Below are 20,465 nucleotides of genomic sequence, written 5' to 3'. Positions count from 1 at the left end.
GCGATGGCATTTTATTTATTACTCTACCCATATAGACAGCAGGCGGCAGAGTACAGAGCTTCAAATACTTTATACTGCATGTTTTTTTTTATTAGTACAGCTGAGAGAATCTGCCAGCGGTGGTTGTCATTTTAGCCTGTGAAATCAGCCGTCGGCGCATAAACTGAGACGCCTGTGTTCACAGTACAGAGCCTATACCGTGTTCCTCGCCTGTGAATGTGATTACAGCTATTGATCGATAGACAATGACACGATGCTGGTGGATGTCACCTGAGGAGAGCGAGTGTGTGTGTGTGTGTGTGTGTGATGGCGTACATGTGTACGTGTGTGAGTGACTGAGAAAAACAGAAAGGAAATGCGTGTCCATATGTTGGTGCGTTGGTCCATATGCTGGTGTCCACGCATGTACAGTACATGCAGACTGTAGTGCGGGTGTGTGTGTGTGTGTGTGTGTGTGTGTGTGTGTGTGTGTGTGTGTGTGTGTGTGTGTGTGTGTGTGTGTGTGTGTGTGTGTGTGTGTGTGTGTGCGTGTATGTTAAACCCAGATCCAGTGTGGTAATGTGAGATCAGACGTAGCCTGTTAGCCGGAGCCTTACATCTGCTGTCAGCCACTCGCTCTAACTCTGTTAAGGACGTTATTGATTGCTCATTATTACCCCGTTCCCTGAAAGATGAGCGTCCCCTATGATCACATTAAATCTCTCCTCTGTCCTATTCTCCTGAGATGCCTTCTGCTCATCGGTGCCCATCAAATTCCTCCTCCGAGATCTGATATCAAGCAGCCTGACGTTTTTCATTGCCTCTGGTTCTCTTTGCGTCTTGTTTGATTTACCCCAAATCACTGTCTTTTTTTTCTTTATTCTTTTTCTTTCTTTCTTCTTTCTTTTCAGTTTGGCTAATTGATGTATTTAGTCTGTGTAATGGAAATCAGCAAACACGGATGAGCAACATTTGAAATTATGATTTGTTTTCTTTTTATTAGCGCAAAGAGACGCGTCAGGTTTTCATGTTAACTTTGTGATCCGTGTTTATTGACTTGATAGCAAACAAGAGGAGCTGACAAGAGAGTCTTAATATGTCCTTTATTTGTCAGAGTGGGGCTATTTTAGCTCTGTTCCATTTTATTTAAAAGGCACCAACACCTCATTGTTAACGGTTTGTCTTCAAACCATCATGTCAAATTTAGTCTCATTCCACATTTCGCACGTTTGCCTTTGAATTTGCTTACAAATTCAAATGACTCCCCTTTGAAGTTGCGTGCCCTTTCTTGTGCCTCACGTTGTCATTTTTCGCTGACGATAAGCAGTTGTTGAAGGTGTCACGCTTAAAGTTTGGGACTGTTGAAATCCAGCCCTCAGTGAGAGGCCATCTCATCGGCCGCCACCGTCCCCATGAATAATGCAGAGCTATCGACTGTGTCAGTCGAGTGCGAGGAGCCGCGGCGGCCGTCAGCTTGATATTCAGCTGCTGAAGCTGACTGGATGCCCTCACTTTGAGACAAACTGCTGGCAGACTGCTCTGACTTGAAGAGACAGGACCTGAATCTGCTCGTATGAGATGAATGCTGTAGTGTTGCTGCAGAAGTGTCCCAAGGAAGCCAGAGTTTCTGTTCGAGAGGCAGATATGAGTGGAGACGCACATGAGTGTGTTCATGAATCTGTATAGACGCATTCCCACATATTTGTATTGTATACCACACCAGATCCTCAGCTGTGCAGTCTGTGTGTGTGTGTGTGTGTGTGTGTGTGTGTGTGTGTGTGTGTGTGTGTGTGTGTGTGTGTGTGTGTGTGTGTGTACGTGCGTCCTCCAGCCGGCAGCCTGCAGAGAGCTCTAGTGAGAATCTCCTGCCCCCTCGACACGACCAGTTCAGTCTCAATGCCACCGATCGATGGGCGTATTGATCCGCTGTTTGACTGTTTAGACAACCTGTGTGAATTCCAGCATAATGCGAGCCACAGTGGATTTAAAGATGTGCGCAGGCTTCGAGTGCGCGCCCCCGTCATACCTGAGCGCTCGTTCCTTCTAACACCCGGAGCTGCAGATACACAGCACATTCAGTTTCAGATGGAGAATAAGCAGCTGTAGGACCAGCTTGACAGCCTTGTTGAGGCGTCCTGATGACTCTGTGTGGGCTGGAGCTCATAGCAGCTATCGGTAGAGTGGGAATCCAAATGCATTGTACTTAAGCAACATGTCCTCTTGTTTCACTTTCACCTATCCGGTCAGTCAGCACTACCTGCTGTATATTCTGCCATCACACAAAGCCTAACGTGCGATGACTAAAGTTTTTTTTCCAACTAAGCAGAGAAGTGGAATTTATTTTTTTTACATGGATTGGAGTCCAAGCGATTTTTCCTTTTTTTTTTTATTGGGACACGGTGAGATTGCGTGAGTTGGCAGATCTTAGCAGAATCTATATGAAGTGTGCAGGATTTGACACTTCAAACATGCACTGTGAAGGATCCTGCGAGTTCACAGGCTGGGGGTAGAGGTTATCCCAGCTAGGGCCTCTTCAGTAATCCACACACCCCACCACAGGCGCGCACGCACACATGCACACACACCTTCGCACGTGCGCCGCTCACGGCGGGCGTTAATCTCCACCAACTGCTGTTGAACTCTAATCTTGCTTGCTTGCCAAGTTCTTCCACTGCAAAAATCCGTCTTAACGAGTCATTTGACAGCTTTGAAACTGTTTGTATTTATTAGCCCTGGTGATGATGAGGTTTAAATATCTTCTTTACATTTTTCCAATATTTCATGAATTTTCTCAGCTCTTTAGCACAATGCTTTACTTATTTTGAAGAAAGTAATACTTGCTGTTGTCTCGTTAAAACTGACAGTTTTTGCAGCGTAGTTAGTATTTGGCACCGAATTGGCCTGCTGTTGTCAGAAGTAACAAACTATGGAGCCGTGGTCCAAGTCTACTGTCTGACTGAGTGCACACCCCCTCTCCCCACCCCCGCCACCACAGCCCCCCCCCTTCTCCAAACCACCCACACACACACACATAAACACACACATTGAGACCCACACAGCCCAGTGCAGACAGACATAAATGCATCCACAGATGGTGACACTCCGGCAGTCACTCCTGGGCTGTCTGTCTACGTGCCAGCGATGATAACACACACAGACACAGACACACTCACACACACACACACACACACACACACATATGCAGACACATACACACAGCCTGGCGGCAACAAACACGGTGATGCATCATTGAGCATCGGCTGGTTTTTCTCTAACTGCTGAGGGGAAATCAGTGTGGTGTTAAGTAACCATTCATGTGGAGACGAGACCACACACAAGCAAACATCGCACCTACACTTCTTAAAATACATTTACCTCGGCAAAATAATATAATATGATTGAATAGTATGAAAGTTCTCTACACGACTTAGTATCTGGGTGCTGTTGAAGCTTTTCCACAAGTGGGATCATTGATATGTTAATACACTCCAGTATCACTATTTAATTCCCTTGACAAATATCTCTTTCAAACTCTTCCTTCAATTGTGATATATTCGTTTGTTGATGCATTGTTAATGTTTCCACTCTGGACCGGAGTATGCTGTGTAGGTAATCGCCCACTCTGGGGCTGCGGCGCCGCTGTTTGTGATGTGGATCTTCCTGAGGATTGTATTTGAATAATGAGGGAGGCTGGAGCGTTCTCTTGTGCAGAGTGTCTCGGTGCTGCTGCAGTAAATGACCTCTGAATAGTTGTTTTGGATTAGCCATCAAAGTCTTCTCTCAAAGTGGCCAATAGATAGGTACTTCCAGAAATGAGTCACTTGAAAATGATCATTGCCGCCGTTGCCGTATAAGATAATGGATAACCATTACACTCCATTTTCCCCAGCTCCTCACCCACACAACGCCTGCTCTTGAAATATGATGCATCCACTGTGCTTAGTGAGCACTTAATGTCCAAAAGCACCGTGTTTGTTGAGATTTACAACTGCGCCGGCGGGAGGGGGGCAGAAGAAAGAGTGCGTCGTCGGCGAATAATGTTGTTCACTCAATAATTATCTCATTTTATTTACGAAGACAGACAGCTTTAGACGAGGTTAGAGGCTTCCTCTCTATTATCTCCACCTGCCACCCCTCTACTGCAGCCCTCCCCAACCCGCCCTAAATGACGTCCTTCACGTCGAGGACTTTCCAAAGTTTCCATCGAGGAGGAAGGTGCGAGACCGTCCTCAACGCCGCATGTATGGGAAGAGCGTAGAGGAAGGGAATAAAAACCGCAACAAAGTTATAGCACAGCTTTCATGCATTGGTAGCCGGATCAATGTCATTTCTAAAAGGATTAGGCCTCCTCTCAGAAATCTATTTTAATTACTGAACACACAGGTAAACAAAGTGGTGGTGGTTCACAGGTATGGATCTGGGCGTCAGAGGAGTATCGATAGTATGTGGCCCATGTTAACCTCAGGGGCACTCTGAAAGATGCTGCGCCTCAGGTAGGAGCACATCAGCAGCGGCCTCAGAGCAATTTGAAGGGAATGTTCCTGACAGACACTGCAGACATGGACAGTGTAGCTCTAACTGACACCAGTGTAGGAGGATGTTACAGTATTTACTTGTTGTACACAGTAAGCAGAGTTAGTCTGTCAGGCATTACTTTAGTATCGGTAACTTCAGCTTGTGTTGCTGTATGGGCTGCCTGCCACTACGTTAAACTGCAATGTGAAGATGGCACCACGTTCTGGTTTTCACTTGGTTTCCACTTTTTCTAATAAGACATACTGTACTTAAAATCTGCAACTTACAAACCCTTAAAGTATGCCTTAAGTGGTTTTATTGAGCTAGTTGTTATTCAATGCTTTTGTAGATCAGTATGAGTTAATAATGAATGTAATGACTTAATAAAGCCATTAGTAACACTGTGTAAACCTTTAATAAAGATTCTAAGCCGTTGCTAATGGATTTCAGTTTTTGAATGTAATATAGCAGTAATAGGAATTAATAAGGATTTTTTTAACGTGGTAAAGACTTTATTAACTACTTGTAAACCTTTAAGAAAGTATGCTTATAAATATAGATTAATTCTTTAGATATTGGTCACAATTCATAATCCTTTATATAAAGCCATTAGTAGCAACTTTAATTGAATGAATTGTTTAATGTTGTATAGATCAGAATTAATAAATGATTTAATTTAATAAAGCCAAGGTAACAATTTATTAATCCTTAAGACATACTTTATTAATGTTTTTGAGGTATTACCTGTGTCTTCATAAAGTTAATACATTGCTTATGGATTAGTATTCAGAACTATTAACTTAATAAAGCCAGAAGTAACAACTCATTCATCCTAAATAAGACATTCTTTCTTAGGGGTTTATAAGGCGTTACTTGTGTCTTTTATGAAGTTAATAAATCATATGTGGATTATTGTTAAGAACTATTAACTTAATAAAGCCATTAGTAACAACTTATAAAGCTTTAATGAACTATGCATTAGTAGGGGTTTATAAGTTGTTACTATGTTGTTACTAATTGCTTCATCCAAAGCGAGAATTCGTAAGCTTTATTGACTTCATAAAGACATTAGTAACAACTTAGTAAAGTATGTCTTGGGTTGTACAAGTTGACATAAATGGCTTTATTAAGTTAATACATGTATTAATGCTATATGGATCAGTAATAAGCCATTCAGTTTAAGTGAGGAATGTCTTTTCTCCCCACTGATGATTTGTTCCTGGCGCTGTGATGTCGAGAGTCTTTACAGATGTTTTGTCCCCCAGATAAGAATAATCTGTTTGCCTGTGTCTGTCTTCATTCTTGCCTGGGTGACCGCGCGCGCACGTGTGTGTGTGTGTGTGCAAGTGTGTGCAAGTGTGTGCAGGGCTGTCTTTGAGGAAGGAACCCCGCGTCGAGCCGGGTGATTAGGCACGCTGCGCTAGTCACAGGAAATGGAGTAGCTGACGGACAGGCCGAGTGCATTATAGATGAATGCCATGCGTTAGCGGCTCCGAGCCCCCGCCGAATATCTCTCAATTTCCTCTCTGAATGACAAAAGAAGCCACGCACAATTTCCTTGATCCGGAGCATTTGTTTAACTGCGCCCTACCCATTTAACCCACCCATTCAATAGTCTGTCTAGTAAAAGGAAATTTAGACAGTGTCAATTTATACAGCTCGAAGGAAGATCTGATACTGGCTGGCAGGGGTGGCGATGATATGCCTCTGGAATTTAGTCAGAGATTTATAGTGGTATGATTTCTTCTGCAAGCTAAATTTAGAGTCATCATTAAATATACCCTAATATTTTTAACATTTACATACCAGAAGGAAGCCTATTTCTCAAAGCTGAATTTCTTTTTACTCCAAACCCGCTCCACAAAGACATTTCAGAGTTTGATGGTCGGAGCAGTGGAAACTTATCACAAGGTCAAAGATCACAGATTACAATGAATATTTGATTTCTTTTTTAAAGATGCTGTCATTTGTCAGATATCCTTATATCGCAGCTCCAAGCTGTCATCTTTACAGCAATCTCTTACTGTCTTTGAGTTAGTGACAGCTCATCTCTCCCGGTCACTGCTCGCCGTCTAGACTTTAAACTCGCTCTGTTTACTCCCTTATCTGTTGTTGTTGTTGTTGTTGTTGTTGTCGTCGTCGTTGCTTTGCGACAGACTAGCAGTTGTAATGGTAAGCTGTGGCTGAGCTTGAATTGCCCGGCTTCAAAGACGTGGATTCGGGCTTGTTGGTTATGTGCAGAGGAGAAGTCTGGCATGCACAACAGTTTTGTGGTCTCTTTTTTTGGTGATGGAAGAGGAATTTAGCTCACACATTTGTTATTTTATACATTTTTGACTCACTTCTAAACAAATCAAGGCTGCTAATAATTCAATATTTTACATTATTGTCACTTTTCCTGCAACTGTTGCTCTGAAGAGTACGCATTACAGATGAACACAGGGAGTTTTGATTGTGTGTGTGTGTGTGCGTGTGCGTGGCGTGTGCGTGCGTGCGTGGCGTGTGTGTGACACCAGCTCATGACTAATTTCATAATTAATTGCCTTTTGGAGGACCTAATCACATTATTTGACTCTCTGCTGTAGGTTGTGTGCCAATACAGCGTAGCCCGTGGCTTAGTCACAGTGTGCTGGACTCATTAACAAGGTGGTCCGGAGGTTGTCGAACACACACACAAGGCCCGCGCGCATGAGAATACACACACTCGCGAAACAATAGCTACATATAGCGCATATTCAGGCTTTTTTTTGTGCAGCGATTTAGAGGTTAAAAGATGCCCTCTGGTGTATTTGATAAGGATTTGAATAAGATTTCCCCGGTGGTGTGTGGAAACAGGTCTCTTTTGATGAAGTTATCGCTTGTCATGCAGCTCCTCCTACACTCAGTCGGGGACAGATGTTTAAAAAGATATAACATGATTGTTTGTTTTTGAAGGTCTTCAGTGTCTGTTTATGTTAGAGCGACAAAGAAGGGCACATATTTGTACTTCTGTGTGTGTGTGTGTGTGTGTGTGTGTGTGTGTGTGTGTGTGTGTGTGTGTGTGTGTGTGTGTGTGTGTGTGTGTGTGTGTGCGGGCATGACGGCGTCAACGTGTGCCGGCATCTCTTTTCACACACACACACACACACACACACACGGCTTAATTATGACGTTACCAAAATGGGCAGTTTGCTCTGACATCCCGCTTGCAGAATCACAGAGCGGACAGACTTAAAAGAGCTCATTAGCTCTCTCTAAAGAGCTGTTTACTGCACATACACACACGCACAGTAATAGGCAGCTCTGTTGATGCAGATGGACGCCGAGTGTAATGAGAATGATTAGGCTTCTCTATGTGGAGGCTGGAGGAGGATAAAAAAAAAAAAGAGCACTGGCAGACTTGACGTTTCAGAAGGTGGAGAAGATTTCTGTTGGATGTTGTTTCAGCTGAGTGCACGATCTCTCTCCCTCCTTTCTCTCTGCAACACAATCACACACTTTTTTTACTCGCACACTTTACTGCATGTGTCCATCTAAATGCTTTGTGAATTTCCCCCAGGCCCTCGAACCCTTGAAAGATTGTTGAGAAAAATCTAATAAGGGGATATGCTGTAAGCTTGCAGCTCCATCGAGGTGCTATAAGCAGAAAATAAAAAAAGAATGAATAGAACTCTTTTTTAACTGAATGGTCTATATATGTAATCCTGTCACACTGACGAAGGCTAAACACAACACACTCATTTCACTATTAAAGCTCGGGGCGAATTGGGCTTCCCATAATTCCTATCACATTTTAAATAAGAAAAGGCCCTTGGAAGGTTTTCTTTTGGAAATGAATTGGCATTCAGAGTAGTTTTTTCTTATTAACACTATGATAGACAGCTGTGATTTTAACCCATGTCTTGTGTCTCAATTTTCTCAAAACTCTTTGACCATGAATTCAAGGACTTTTCAGTCATTTTCAAGGTCTTTCAAAAATAAGTAAAGGAGTGTTGTGAGTCAGGCTACCTTTAACATTCTCCTAGTCCACCCCGCCCCTCCTGCACCAGCACATTAGGTGACTTTGCTCATTGCCCTTGGTTTACATCACATTGAATTAGAGGATACACTCTGAATGATTCCAAAGTCAATCCTCCTCCATCCCTTTCATATGTTTCTGAGAAGGAGCAGCGAGTTCAAAGCGCTCAGTTCAAAGTATCTGTCCTCATTTGAATAACGTAGAGTAATCGCTATTACCTTATTTAAATAGTGCAAGTTATCATTTGGCCTTCATTTGCATTGCTGGGGTAATCACCGCGTCTCTGCATTAACCTCATTATAGAAGAGATGAAAGCCCTGATGGAGCCTGACACACTCTTTTATATATGTTATCTTTATTAATGATGGAATTAGAAAGATTCATGTTTCTTTAAATGGAGGACATATCGCAGTTTGATGGACTGTCAAACTATGTGGAGTGAAGAGAAGAAGTGTGTGATTCACAAGGCTTGTTTTATTTTGTGTTCCCCCCATCTTCTTTTAGAGCTTGCTTCCTCTCTTCCTTGTCATCCCCCTCTCCATCCTCACTTCTTTTCATCTCCATCTATTTCTCTGTACACCTCCCTGCACTGAAATGAGGACTAAACAGGCCAATTTATCATGGCAGTGCAAAGACACATCCATCTTAACACATCATAATATTTGCACTTGTTTACAATGCAGTGCCGGGTTTTTTATTTTTCAAGACGTGTTAAATCAACTGATTATTGTCCTGAAACAGCCTCAATCCAAGATGTAGTCTCTCGCCACTGACTGGCAGACAAAAAGCATTTCACTGCATTGACAGATTTGTTATTTAGAGGTTGAATGTCAAATTTGTTGGGATTTTTACAGTCCCGTAATGTTGACAATCTTTCACGACATTTTGAAAAAAGCTTGTTTTTAAGAAAATAAAGTTTATTTTCAACATTTTAAATTAAAATCAGGCATCAAAACAAAATAATGAATTAACTGCTACTACATTGTTAAGGTAGGCTAGTTACTGTTTTACCTGAACTAGTTTAGCTGTTTTCTGTCTCGATAATGACTGGTTTTAGCTTCTACCTCATTTATGTAGCTGAATTACCAAAATGTTGGTTCATCAAAATGTTTATTGTTTAATTACAAATTACAGCTGCGAAAAAAAGTTTGTAAATTTGCCTTTAGCTAACGTTAACATGATAGCTATTAGGGGTGTGAAGCTTTCACGATTCAATTTGATTACCATCATACTGTCTTTGATGCGATATCACGATGCATCACGATGCCTCACCTCCTCAATATTATTATATATTGCTAAACATGGTTTTCAATAACACATTCAAGCAGTCAGATGTATATGAACTCCCCTATGTATTGTATCTGCCCTTAAAAAAGACACTTCCAGAATGTAGCGGAGTCTGAACACAGCAGATAAAAGGCAGAAACAAAAAAAAAAGAAGCAACCGGAAAATGAACATGCAATATCAGTAGGCTATAATCGATTATGGTCTGTCACTGCATCAATGCAATGATTAATTTCAACATCCCGAATAGCTATCTTGCCTTAGCTGCAACTAACGACTATTTTCGTTTCCGATTAATCTGTCGATATTATTCTTGATTAATCGATTGGTTGTTTGGTCTATAAAATGTCAGAAAATGGTGAAAAATGTTGATCTGTGTTTCCCAAAGCCCAAGATGACGTCCTCAAATGTCTCGTTTTGTCCACAACTCAAATATGTTCAGCTTACTGTCACTGAGGAGTCCGGAAACTAGAAAATATTCACATTTAAGAAGCTGGAATCAGAGTATTTTGATGTTTTTTCATCAAAATAGTTTTACGATTAATGTAATAGTTGACAACTAATCGATTAATCTTTGCAGCTTTAGTTAGCAGTCTATTAAAATGTCTGCTGTGTCACAAAGAGAGCATTGAAGTGCAATGGCAGGTTCTAAAGTCCAGAAAATACCAGACCAGGCAGTAACTGCAACATAAAGCCAGAATACAGTACACAGCCAGAGTGAAGGCCGGGGTGAAGTGCTATACGACATTGTTGTGGTACCTTGATCACCAGTGGTGGTCAATAATTAGATTACTGAATGGAAGATTACTTAATGCCTCATTAAATGACATGTGAAGGGGGATATTTCTGCGGCAGAATCAAGGGACTCATGGTAGATTGACCCTGCATCAATGAGGCAGTTCCATAGTGTGCCTGGGTTTTCTGCACTCAGACTAAAGACTGTGACAAAATGTGCAGCGAAGGCATATACTGATGTCTGAAGACGTGGCTGAATGTGGCTTAGAGCCTTTTCCACAGGTCTCCCTCTCTCTCCTCACTTTCCTCAGATACATATTATCTATTAATGAGCTAATGTAGAATAATCAAGGTTTCATGTGCACTGCCAAACCAGCATTTAGCTTCTGGCTACAGATCAAACATGTAGCTTGAAAATACAATCCTGAGAACAACCCAACCTTAAAAGCCCTTAAACATTGTTTGATTTCCTCTGCTTCCATGAGACAACTGTTCAATGATATCATTTATTCATTCTGTGTAGAGGTTACATGTACAGTTCTTAGATAGTATGGCCATATTCAAGAAATTACAAACTACATCCTTTTTTTATTACCATTGATTTTATATATAATAACAATATAATGGTGTACATAAACCTGGCTGCTATAGAAGAATTGTTGTGAAACCTATCTTTCATTTTCTCTTATTTTGTCCAGAGTAATAATTATCTTCTTGAAATACTGCCCTTTTATGGTGCTGCTTCCCCTTAATATATTCTCAATATTAAAGGAGACTCCCAGCTAATACAAAACTTTCCTCCACTCAGCTCTTTGTCTGAAGCGTTCCCTGCTCGATACACTGGGAGGGTGACATGCTTGCCAGCCCCTGCTAGACTCCCCTCGGCTAAAATGTTGTAAATTAACACAATTAGCAGATCACCATTCTGCTAATTAGCCATTGGCGTCTGCCGAGAGACGGATAGAGAGCAGAATCAGAGAGGAAATAGGAGTCTGGGGATCCCCCCCCCCTTTCTGTGTTGTTACCAAACAAACACAGGGCCTCGGAAAAGAGAGCAAGAGAGAGTGGACGCGTATGTGTTGAAGCCTGCTTTTTGTGTGTGTGTGTGTGTGTGTCTGTGTTTGCTGTAGCATAAATGGTTGGGAGGAACGGAAGATTTGCTTCTCTATGAATGGATTGTATTGTGCATGCCTGCTTTACTCACACAAGCACAAAAACACGCATACACATGAACCAATTCTGAAGCCGGCATTGCTCACCAGACCCCCAACTGTGGATCTCTACATGCAACCGCAGCCAGTCAATAAGTCAGAGGAAGCAGCCTAAATGACACCGATATTATCCTTTATTTGTGTGCACTAAGTCAAATCAAACGGGGTTCAATCTGCCGTGCGGCTGCTGTGATTACGCCCCGTCCAGCCTTTGATAGCGCCACAGCTTTGATATTGAGACAACGATGGAGTCGCTGTGTGACCGTCAGTGTTTGCAGATGGCATTGGCTGGGATTAAAGGAAACAGTGGCTCTCCAGCCTCCTGAGGCAATAAAGGGGAGAGCCAGGTGAGTGTGTCTGAGATGAGATGGAGCAAGGAAGGAGGGAGGGGAGGAGGGGAAGCAAGCACAGAGGGAGTAAATAAGAGGATGGGGTGTGGGGGGTGGGGGCACGAAGAAAGGGAATGAAACAATAGAGAGATATATATCAAAAATAGATGGAATCGGAATAAAAGGATGCAAAGAGAAATGAAGAAGGATCTAGCAGGAGGGGAGGTGGAAAATGGACGACAAAAAAAAGCCAAGAAGAGAGACTGAGAGGGAAGACAAGGCGGCAGGGAGGCATGAAGAAGAGAGGCAGACAGAAAGGTAAAGAGAGAGGAGGTCAAGGTGGAGCTGTGCAGACAGGAACTAAGCTTGAGACACAATGTGTTGTAATTCATTGCTCGCTACAGCTCCTGTGTGCGTGCCTGTGTTTGTCCGTCTGGGTCAGTGGATGTGAGCTTGTGTGTGTGTGCTTGTGCACGCCTGAGTGCAGGCATATATAGTTTTTTTATTTTTATTTTTTTTTAACTATATCCTGTGTGTCTGTGCGTGTGTGTGTGTGTGTGTGTTCGATGAAAGCACCATGAGCAGAGGGGGGTTGGATGTGTATGGGTGTGTGTGTGTGTTGCTTTGTGGTACTCGGCGAGGCACATTTTCAAACCCATCTCCAGCCACCTCAGATGAGCCGGGGATTATAGAATGACCCTCAATGCCTCTGTCTTATTGGTCTGGCCAGGGTGCATTAGGCTGGTGTAACCAGCCATCCCACCTTCCCTCTGTACCGCACTATACCTGCCGACACACGCTGTCCTTCCTATGATCTGTAGAAATTAATAATTCATGTGCAATTGGACAAAAAACCCTCTCATATGTATCAGGAAGAAAAATAAATAGATACAAATAAAGAGCACCACACGAAAAAAAATATATATATATATATATATATATATATATATCACGTTTTTAATTGACCATACTCCATCCCAGGCAATTTGAAGGTGTTGTCATATTAATTATTGCTAAAATGATTTTAGCACGTCAATGTGTTCACGTGCGGTTGTCTGTCTCCGTTTCTCTCAGGCTTGAAGATGCAGTGGACCCCCGAGCACAGCCAGTGGGCCGAACAGCATTTCGACATTTCCTCCACCACGCGCTCACCAGCCCACAAGGCTGAGGCCTACAGGGCGGTACCTGGCCACCTGCAGCGCTCAGCCACCTACCAGTACGCCTGGGCCAATGACGACATCTCCGCCCTCACGGCCTCCAACCTGCTCAAGAAGTATGCCGAGAAGTATTCCGGCATTCTGGAGATGCCGGGCTCCTATTCTGAGGCCCCAGGGGTGATGAACGGACGGAAAGGTGAATCAGAGCCCTGGCAGGATGGCGTTTACCCCATGAGCTGCATCCCCGAGGGGGTTTCCGTCAGAAAGGGAGGGGTGGCGGCAGCCTCAGAGGTGGTGTCTGGCATGTGCAGCTCCCCGGGCCTGGCCTCCAGCACGCTGAGCGAGCCCAGCTACTCCAGCAGCAGCTGTGGGAGCCACTCTGCCACTGCCCTCCACTCCTCCATGGCCTCTCAGGAATATGGCCCCCCATACAGCAGCTCCTACCTGCACAGTAGTTACAGCTCCCAGTCTGCCCCCGCCCCAGCACTACCCTCCCCACTGCACAGCTCTGGGCTCCTGCAGGCGCCCCCTCCGCCGCCCTCCCACCCCACTCTAGTCCCAGCTTACAACGGAGGCTCCCCCAACTTGTCTAGTTATAATTACCCCCCAGCAGGATACCCAGCTCAGAGCTCAGTCGGGCCAGGATACAGCCCTGGGGGAGCACCCCCTCCATCCTCATATCTCCCCTCAGGCATCGCTGCACCTACACCCCTTCCCCCATCTTCTGCTTTACCTGGATACCCATACCAGAGCCACAACCTGACCCCGATCGCCCCCACCCCTCTCAACAGTAGCTCCTCCAACTCACTGAAGAGGAAAGCCTTCTACATGACCGGCCAAGGAGAGATAGACTCCGCTTATGGTAACTTTGGCTATGGCCAGGCTCGGAGCTCGGCTGAGAGCCCCATGTACAGAATAGCAGACAGCAGCAGTGCAAACGGAGGCGGCTCCAACAGCGTTAGCGGTGGTGGATTTGATAGAAGTGCTGAAAAGTCGTCTTTACCTTTTAATCCTCAGAAGCAGTCCACGATGTCCTCAGAGCAGAGGAAGTACAGCAACCAGGCAACAGGCGGGCCACTGACTCCGCCGGCCTATGTCACCTCCACCCTGGGGGGTTCCCGCTCAGCAGATTCCCTTGCCAGCTTCACCTCCCCTTCCCTTAGTGAGCAGGGTGCCGATGATCACCGTCTCCACCTCTCGCACTCAGCGCCGGGGCCTACCTCCTCCTCATCCACTTCGTCCTCCCGGCATGCCGAAGAGCAGCTGAAAACCAGTGACCCTCACCTCCTAGACATGGTTACCTCTGAAATCGTTCAGCAGGGGCCGCCGGTGGATTGGAGTGACATTGCAGGACTAGAACTGGCCAAGGCAACCCTGAAGGAGGAGGTCCTGTGGCCCATTCTGCGTCCGGACATGTTCAGCAGTTTAGGTCCAGCACCCCGTTGCGTGTTGCTGTTTGGCCCCAGGGGCAGTGGCAGGACGTTGCTGGGTCGCTGCCTGGCCAGCCAGCTGGGGGCGCCTTTCCTCCAGCTCAACGGTTCCACGTTGGCCACCAAGTGGCTGGCAGAGGGAGAAAAAATTATCCGAGCGTCCTTCCTGGTGGCACGCTGCCGGCAGCCCTCGGTACTGTTCATTAGTGAGGTGGACATGCTGCTCTCAGCCCACCTCAGTGAAGAGAGTCCCATCAACCGGCTGAAGGGGGAGCTACTTACCCAGTTGGACTCACTTCTCATGGGCTCAGGCGACGACGGCAACCAAGTGTTGGTGGTCTGCTCGACAAGCAGACCGAGGGACATGGACGAAGGGCTGCGCAGGTACTTTGCTCGGAGGGTCCTTGTGCCACTGCCGGATGGCGCGGCCCGACACCAGATCGTGAGCCAGCTCCTGGCTCAATCTCAGCACAAATACTGCATGAGCGAGGAGGAGCTGGCGCTGCTGGTCCAGCGTACCGAGGGCTTCTCTGGACTGGACCTGGCCAGACTCTGCCAAGAGGCCCTCGTAGGTCTGTTACATGTCTCTGCACAGGGCATGGACATGTCGGGCATGATGCCCAGGGGACAGGTCAGGCCCTTCACCTACCAGGACTTTGAGAGTGTCTTTTGTAAATTCCAATCCAGTATATCACAGAAAGAGATTGACACGTACACTGAGTGGAACAAAATGTACGGCTGCAGCCAGTGAAAAGATAGATTCCACCCTTGAGAAAAAGAGGCATCCACAATTCCTCCCCTCAGGGCAGAAGCATTGTGCTGGAGGGAAAGGCACACAGAAGGCCAACACAAGCCCACTGAGATCTCACAAGCAGGGGTTAGACGCACCGAGAGACCTGGTTTGACGAGACAACTGGCAGTTTTGCAGTTAATGAGCAGGAGTTTTAATTTGAATGCTTGACACTCCAGAAAGCCAGGCATTGTTTACATATAGAAAGCAAGTTGGCTTTAGAAGAGACGCCCCAGTGTCTGTGTATATATCGTTATGTTCTTGTTGTTGAGATTTAGTTGGCTATCCAAGTGCCTGAAGTGGTGCTTTCTGATTTTTTTTTTTTTTTTTTTTTTTTTTTTTGCCTCACAATCTACATTCATGGCATGAGCTGATGATTATTAAGAGCTTTAAAACTTCAGCGATGAGTCTGAAAACCAGAGATTGACAGTTGCCATTGGTGGTGGTCAATCATTCTTTGTCTTGCTAAGAGCAGAAATCCATCAGGGCGGCAGTAGTCTGGGCCCTGACTCGCACTCATCTCTTCTGAACCTTTGTCTGCAAAACAAGCAAAAGTAACAAACTAAACTCAGGAAAGCGTTTGTAAATTGTACAGTACCTCAAGATATCTTGACGAAAAGCACTAAGATCTGAGAGGAGAATCCGAGGTGGTTTGGCAGAGCAGTGTTATGTGTACCTCAAGTGGCTAGTATAAATAGCAAAGAGGTGACAATGAATGTACTAGATATTTTCTGGAATGATGGAGCATAATCAATAGTGAAAGACAAAAAACATGATTTCTTTTTTCCCCACAGCAGGTGCTCTAGTTACCTGTTTCTACTTGACCAATCGCTTATTTCCATCGCTTTAAAGAAATGAAATGAAATTTTAAAAGCCACAAAGCAGTTGCCCAGCTGTGCTGTTTGGGGGTTTTAAGAGACAAGCAGGTGTTTAATATTTATTGAAACAACCATAATCAACATTGTTTATATTACGTGATCTAGGCTGTATGGTTAGGCTGCATTGAGGCTCCATCAGTTTGTCAGCTAACTTCTGCGCAAAATAATGGCTCATTTGTCATACTGTTTAGTGAGAGGAGATGTATTCTCTGATGTGGATACACTTGATGCTAAAAACCTCTCTAAAAAAATGTAAAGAAATAGTTTGACTTTTTGGGAAATTCCATTGTTTGCTTTTCTTACCGAGGGTTAAATGGCACGTGCCAGTAGCGGAAAGCTTAGCTTGGCATTAAAACTGAAAATGGGGAAACAGCTATCCTGCCTCTGTCGGATCTGTACAAAAACTGAAGTGAAAAACAACAATTTTTGGTTGTATGTGCTGCTAAGCTGCTGGCTGTAGCCTTATATTGAAAGGACAAACATGAGAGTGGTATCGACATTCTCATCTAACTCTTGGCAAATTAGCGTTTCTCCCAAAATGTCAAACTACTCTTTCAAATCCCAGCGATATCAAAAGAACAATTATTCTCTTTGTGTTAATTACATGTTTTACTTAATGTCATTTGATTTATTTTACTCCAGTTGGTTTCAGCCAGAAGTGCTGTATTGGAAATCAGTGAGCAGCACATCTGTTGCATTCAAGGAAAATCTGTTTTCATAACAGTAAACTAGGATTAAGGGAGCTCATTCCAGATATCCTGCTAGTTTTTAAGTTGGATTTGATAGGTGCCACAGCCTATATATGGAAATATGGATTTTGCAATGTTGCCTTGTCACTCACACAGTTTAGCTGGATTTGAACTGGATTAGCTAGAGAATGGGATGCTGCTCCTGTAATTTAAATTAGAAAGCGTTATTCATTCAGTACATATCTTACATGCCTATACCTTAAAGTGCGCAAAAAAAAAAAGTGCAGAGGTAATTTCATAATAGCAATTCTGGTTGATTGACATCTCTGTAATGCAACTATTATTTTTATTGTAGTGGCCATGTTCATGTCCAAGCAGCAGGAGTTTACACAGTTAGCAAGGACACTATTTTAATCACTTAACAATCAGAAAAAAAGTATTCAAAAATGACCAACCCAGATTCAAACGACTTGAACTGTGTTAATCAGTTTTATGTTTCACTATATTTACACAAATGACATCGAAATGCATTTGGATACATACTTCAGTTGACTGAAAAGCTTTGTAACATGAGTGAGGAATTGCGGCACTAGTCCTTCATCTCTGAAGGTTATCTGTTCTCCATGGTGTTCCATTGGAATGTATTTTTGTCTCTTCCTTGTCACCATGTAAGAAGCTGTCCGTTAGCTCCACTGGAGTACTTAAAATAGTTTAATGTACGTGCACTAAAGCATTTTGTGTGTTATATTGTTTTGTTGAAATGTATTTGCTTTGTCTGTCCGGTATTTATCCTGAAGGAGATTTCATTTATGAACCGATGATCAGTTTCCAACTTTTATTGTACATTCTGTTTTATTTTATTTTTAACAATATCTGAAGTAGGAGCTGCATACTGTATGCTCAGGCCCACTCTGTGCTGCTATCTCTGGTCTAGACACCATCAATGCAGCACCTGATGTGGTGAGTGGGGGGGAAGTTCTGCTGAGCGTCAGCAAAATTGACGGAAAGGAAAGACAGCCAGGCAGTGTGGCGGCAGCACAAGGGGAAAGCAGAGTGGTCCGTCAGAAAACCACGCTCAAAACAATCTGTACCAGAATTCCTTCTGTCAGCAAATCCTCTGGAGAGAGAGTCCCTTTAGACAGAAAAACCTACTAATGCACTTCAGAGCACACAACAACAGCACAGGCGTTCTCCCATTCTCTACAGGACAACGAACAAACGACTTGAAACACACCGGTCAATGCTACGCTTGTTTGTTAGGTGTTTTGTGGTCCGTCTTTTGTGTCTTGACCTTTTTTTCTACATTTCTGTTTAAATCTAGCTTCTTCTTTTTTTTCTTTTTTCTTTTTTGGAAACCTTTCCTTAAATGGGACGCTAGAGTTCTTCTTTAAAGCATTTCTACCTCATGGCTACAAAACACACGTGGTATTTGATTTACGTCTTTCCAAATGTCAGACATTTGTGAAAAATGCATAAAAAATTAAAAAAAATAAAAAACATTTAAAAAAAAAAACGAAGTGGAGAGAACAACAAGTTTTGCGCAGTCTACCTCAGATGACTGTACTTAAAACATTTAGCTGATGGTGCAACCGCAGGCTGCAGCATAGCCTAGTGTGTGTGTGCGTGTGTGTGTGTGTCTCTGTCACTGTGTGTCAGATCAGAGCTATAGGCGAAACACACACACACACACACATGATAACACTGACATAAAAAATAAAAACATTCACAAGCGATTTGTGAGGAAGGAACAGTTGGGGTCGGCCTAAAGGTGACCTGGAAATGTATAATCCAATACATTTGCTTTAATCTTTTGTGAACTACTGTGGTTGTGCGCGTGTGAATGTGTATATACGTGGGCACACTCTTGTTTTTTTTTTTTATTTAGTGTGTTGAATTTTATAAATTGTTAGTATATATAACACACTTGCACAACTTTAAAACCAGAGTGTAACGTGTTTCTGTTGTACATACCTATACATACAATACAAATGCACCACTTGTTTATATGTGTGAATATGTTGCCATACTTGCAGTCAATGTATTTTCATGTAATCTTAGGTACAAGCAGCAACAAACGATTCATTAAAGACATTTTCTTGGGAGATTATATGTTGTACATGTCCTTTTTTTTATTATCATTGGTCACATTAAGGCTCGGAAGAGATGAATACAAAAAAAGATTAATTGCAGAATTTATTTATCAGTAGAATGGAGAAAAAAATATACAGTATGTATTGTCCTGCCAAAAAATAGCCCAGCTGAAAAACCTTCTTAATGAGCCTTGAGTTAGTCACCCTTGTGTGCAATTATAAAATCATCCGTGTTGCGCAGGAAGCCGGCGCTGTCGCTTTCTCTCATTAAAATGTAACAATTCATTTCTCTTGCTGTGGTAAGAGTGGCAAGACCAAAACATTAAAGCATTAATTATCTTTCTCCATCACAAAGAATTTGGATTATGAGAGTACTCTTAATGAAAATGATGTGCATTAGCCCACTACATTTCCAAGGTATCATTATATAGCTGGCGGTGAGGTGTGGGAAGCTGCTGTATAGCCTCTATAATTATCTGTGAAAACTCAAAAACGCTTCACAAGAGGTTAGAGTGCATCGAGGGCTGCTGTTTTCTTCATTTTCCCACTTTGAAATATGCTATAGCCGTGATCAGAAATAATCTACGCCACAAGCTTTTTTCTTTTTTTTTGTCCATCACATTTAAAGCCAGTGTGTTTTTTCTTACAGAGTTTGAGACAACCAGGAAGAAGAGATTAGATCATTTTGCCCACCTTTTTTGTTGTTGCTCTAAGCTTCATAAATACTGTAGCAGCAAGCTGCTCTGTAAATAACCTGTGTTCAATAAGCTGCAGTTGGTCTCGGCTCGACTCAGTAGGGGGAGTGATACAGGAAATATCATCGAAGGCAAGTGTTTTTATCCAAATCTGGGTGCAGATTTTCATGGAAAGTCTTTTTTAGTGTTAGTTGTAATTTAAAGGTTCACATGCTTTCTACCAGTGTAAAGAACTACCCATGTGTATGCGTCGATGCGCGGTGTGTGTGTGTGTGTGTGTGTTTGGGTGCGCGCGCACACCCCGAGGTTATCTACCACAACACCACAGTGTCCTCTTCACTTTAAAGGGTCCTCATTCCATAAGCTTTGCCTCACACCTCTGCTCACTCTTTGCACGACAATTAAAATATGCTAAGTGATCATTTTCCTTAAGTAGTCTTAAATGTGCAATCCATTCAAATATGAGAGGAAATTGCCCACAGCTCGCAAAGAAAAAAAAAATACCAGAGGTGGTTGAATGTGGGGGTAAAGCCAGAATAAATTATGCAAATAGCACAAAGGATTTTACCACTTAAAAGCCTAATTTTCCTATAATCAGCACACTGTCGTCTAATATTTTTTTTCCACCTCTTATTAAAAGTGACTGTTCTTTTTTTGCCGATCATCAGATGGCTCTATCTGTCAC

The 20,465-nt window shown here is 43.3% G+C and overlaps 1 protein-coding gene across 2 annotated transcripts in view; it reads left to right on the top strand.

Moving 5' to 3' along the window:
* LOC120554472 (fidgetin-like) overlaps positions 1–18,185 on the top strand; it is a 32,566-nt gene extending 14,381 nt beyond the window's left edge. For both annotated transcript variants that reach the window (XM_039793386.1, XM_039793387.1), the window contains one exon: positions 13,126–18,185. In XM_039793386.1, the coding sequence (XP_039649320.1) occupies positions 13,126–15,389 (2,264 nt within the window). In that variant the 3' untranslated portion in view covers positions 15,390–18,185. The remainder of the gene's footprint in view (positions 1–13,125) is intronic.
* The last annotated feature ends 2,280 nt before the right edge of the window (positions 18,186–20,465 follow it).

This window comes from Perca fluviatilis, chromosome 24 (genome assembly GCF_010015445.1).
Source record: "Perca fluviatilis chromosome 24, GENO_Pfluv_1.0, whole genome shotgun sequence".
NCBI lineage: Eukaryota > Metazoa > Chordata > Actinopteri > Perciformes > Percidae > Perca > Perca fluviatilis.
Note: the sequence above shows the minus strand (reverse complement) of the source record. Positions and strands in the feature narration are given on the sequence as shown.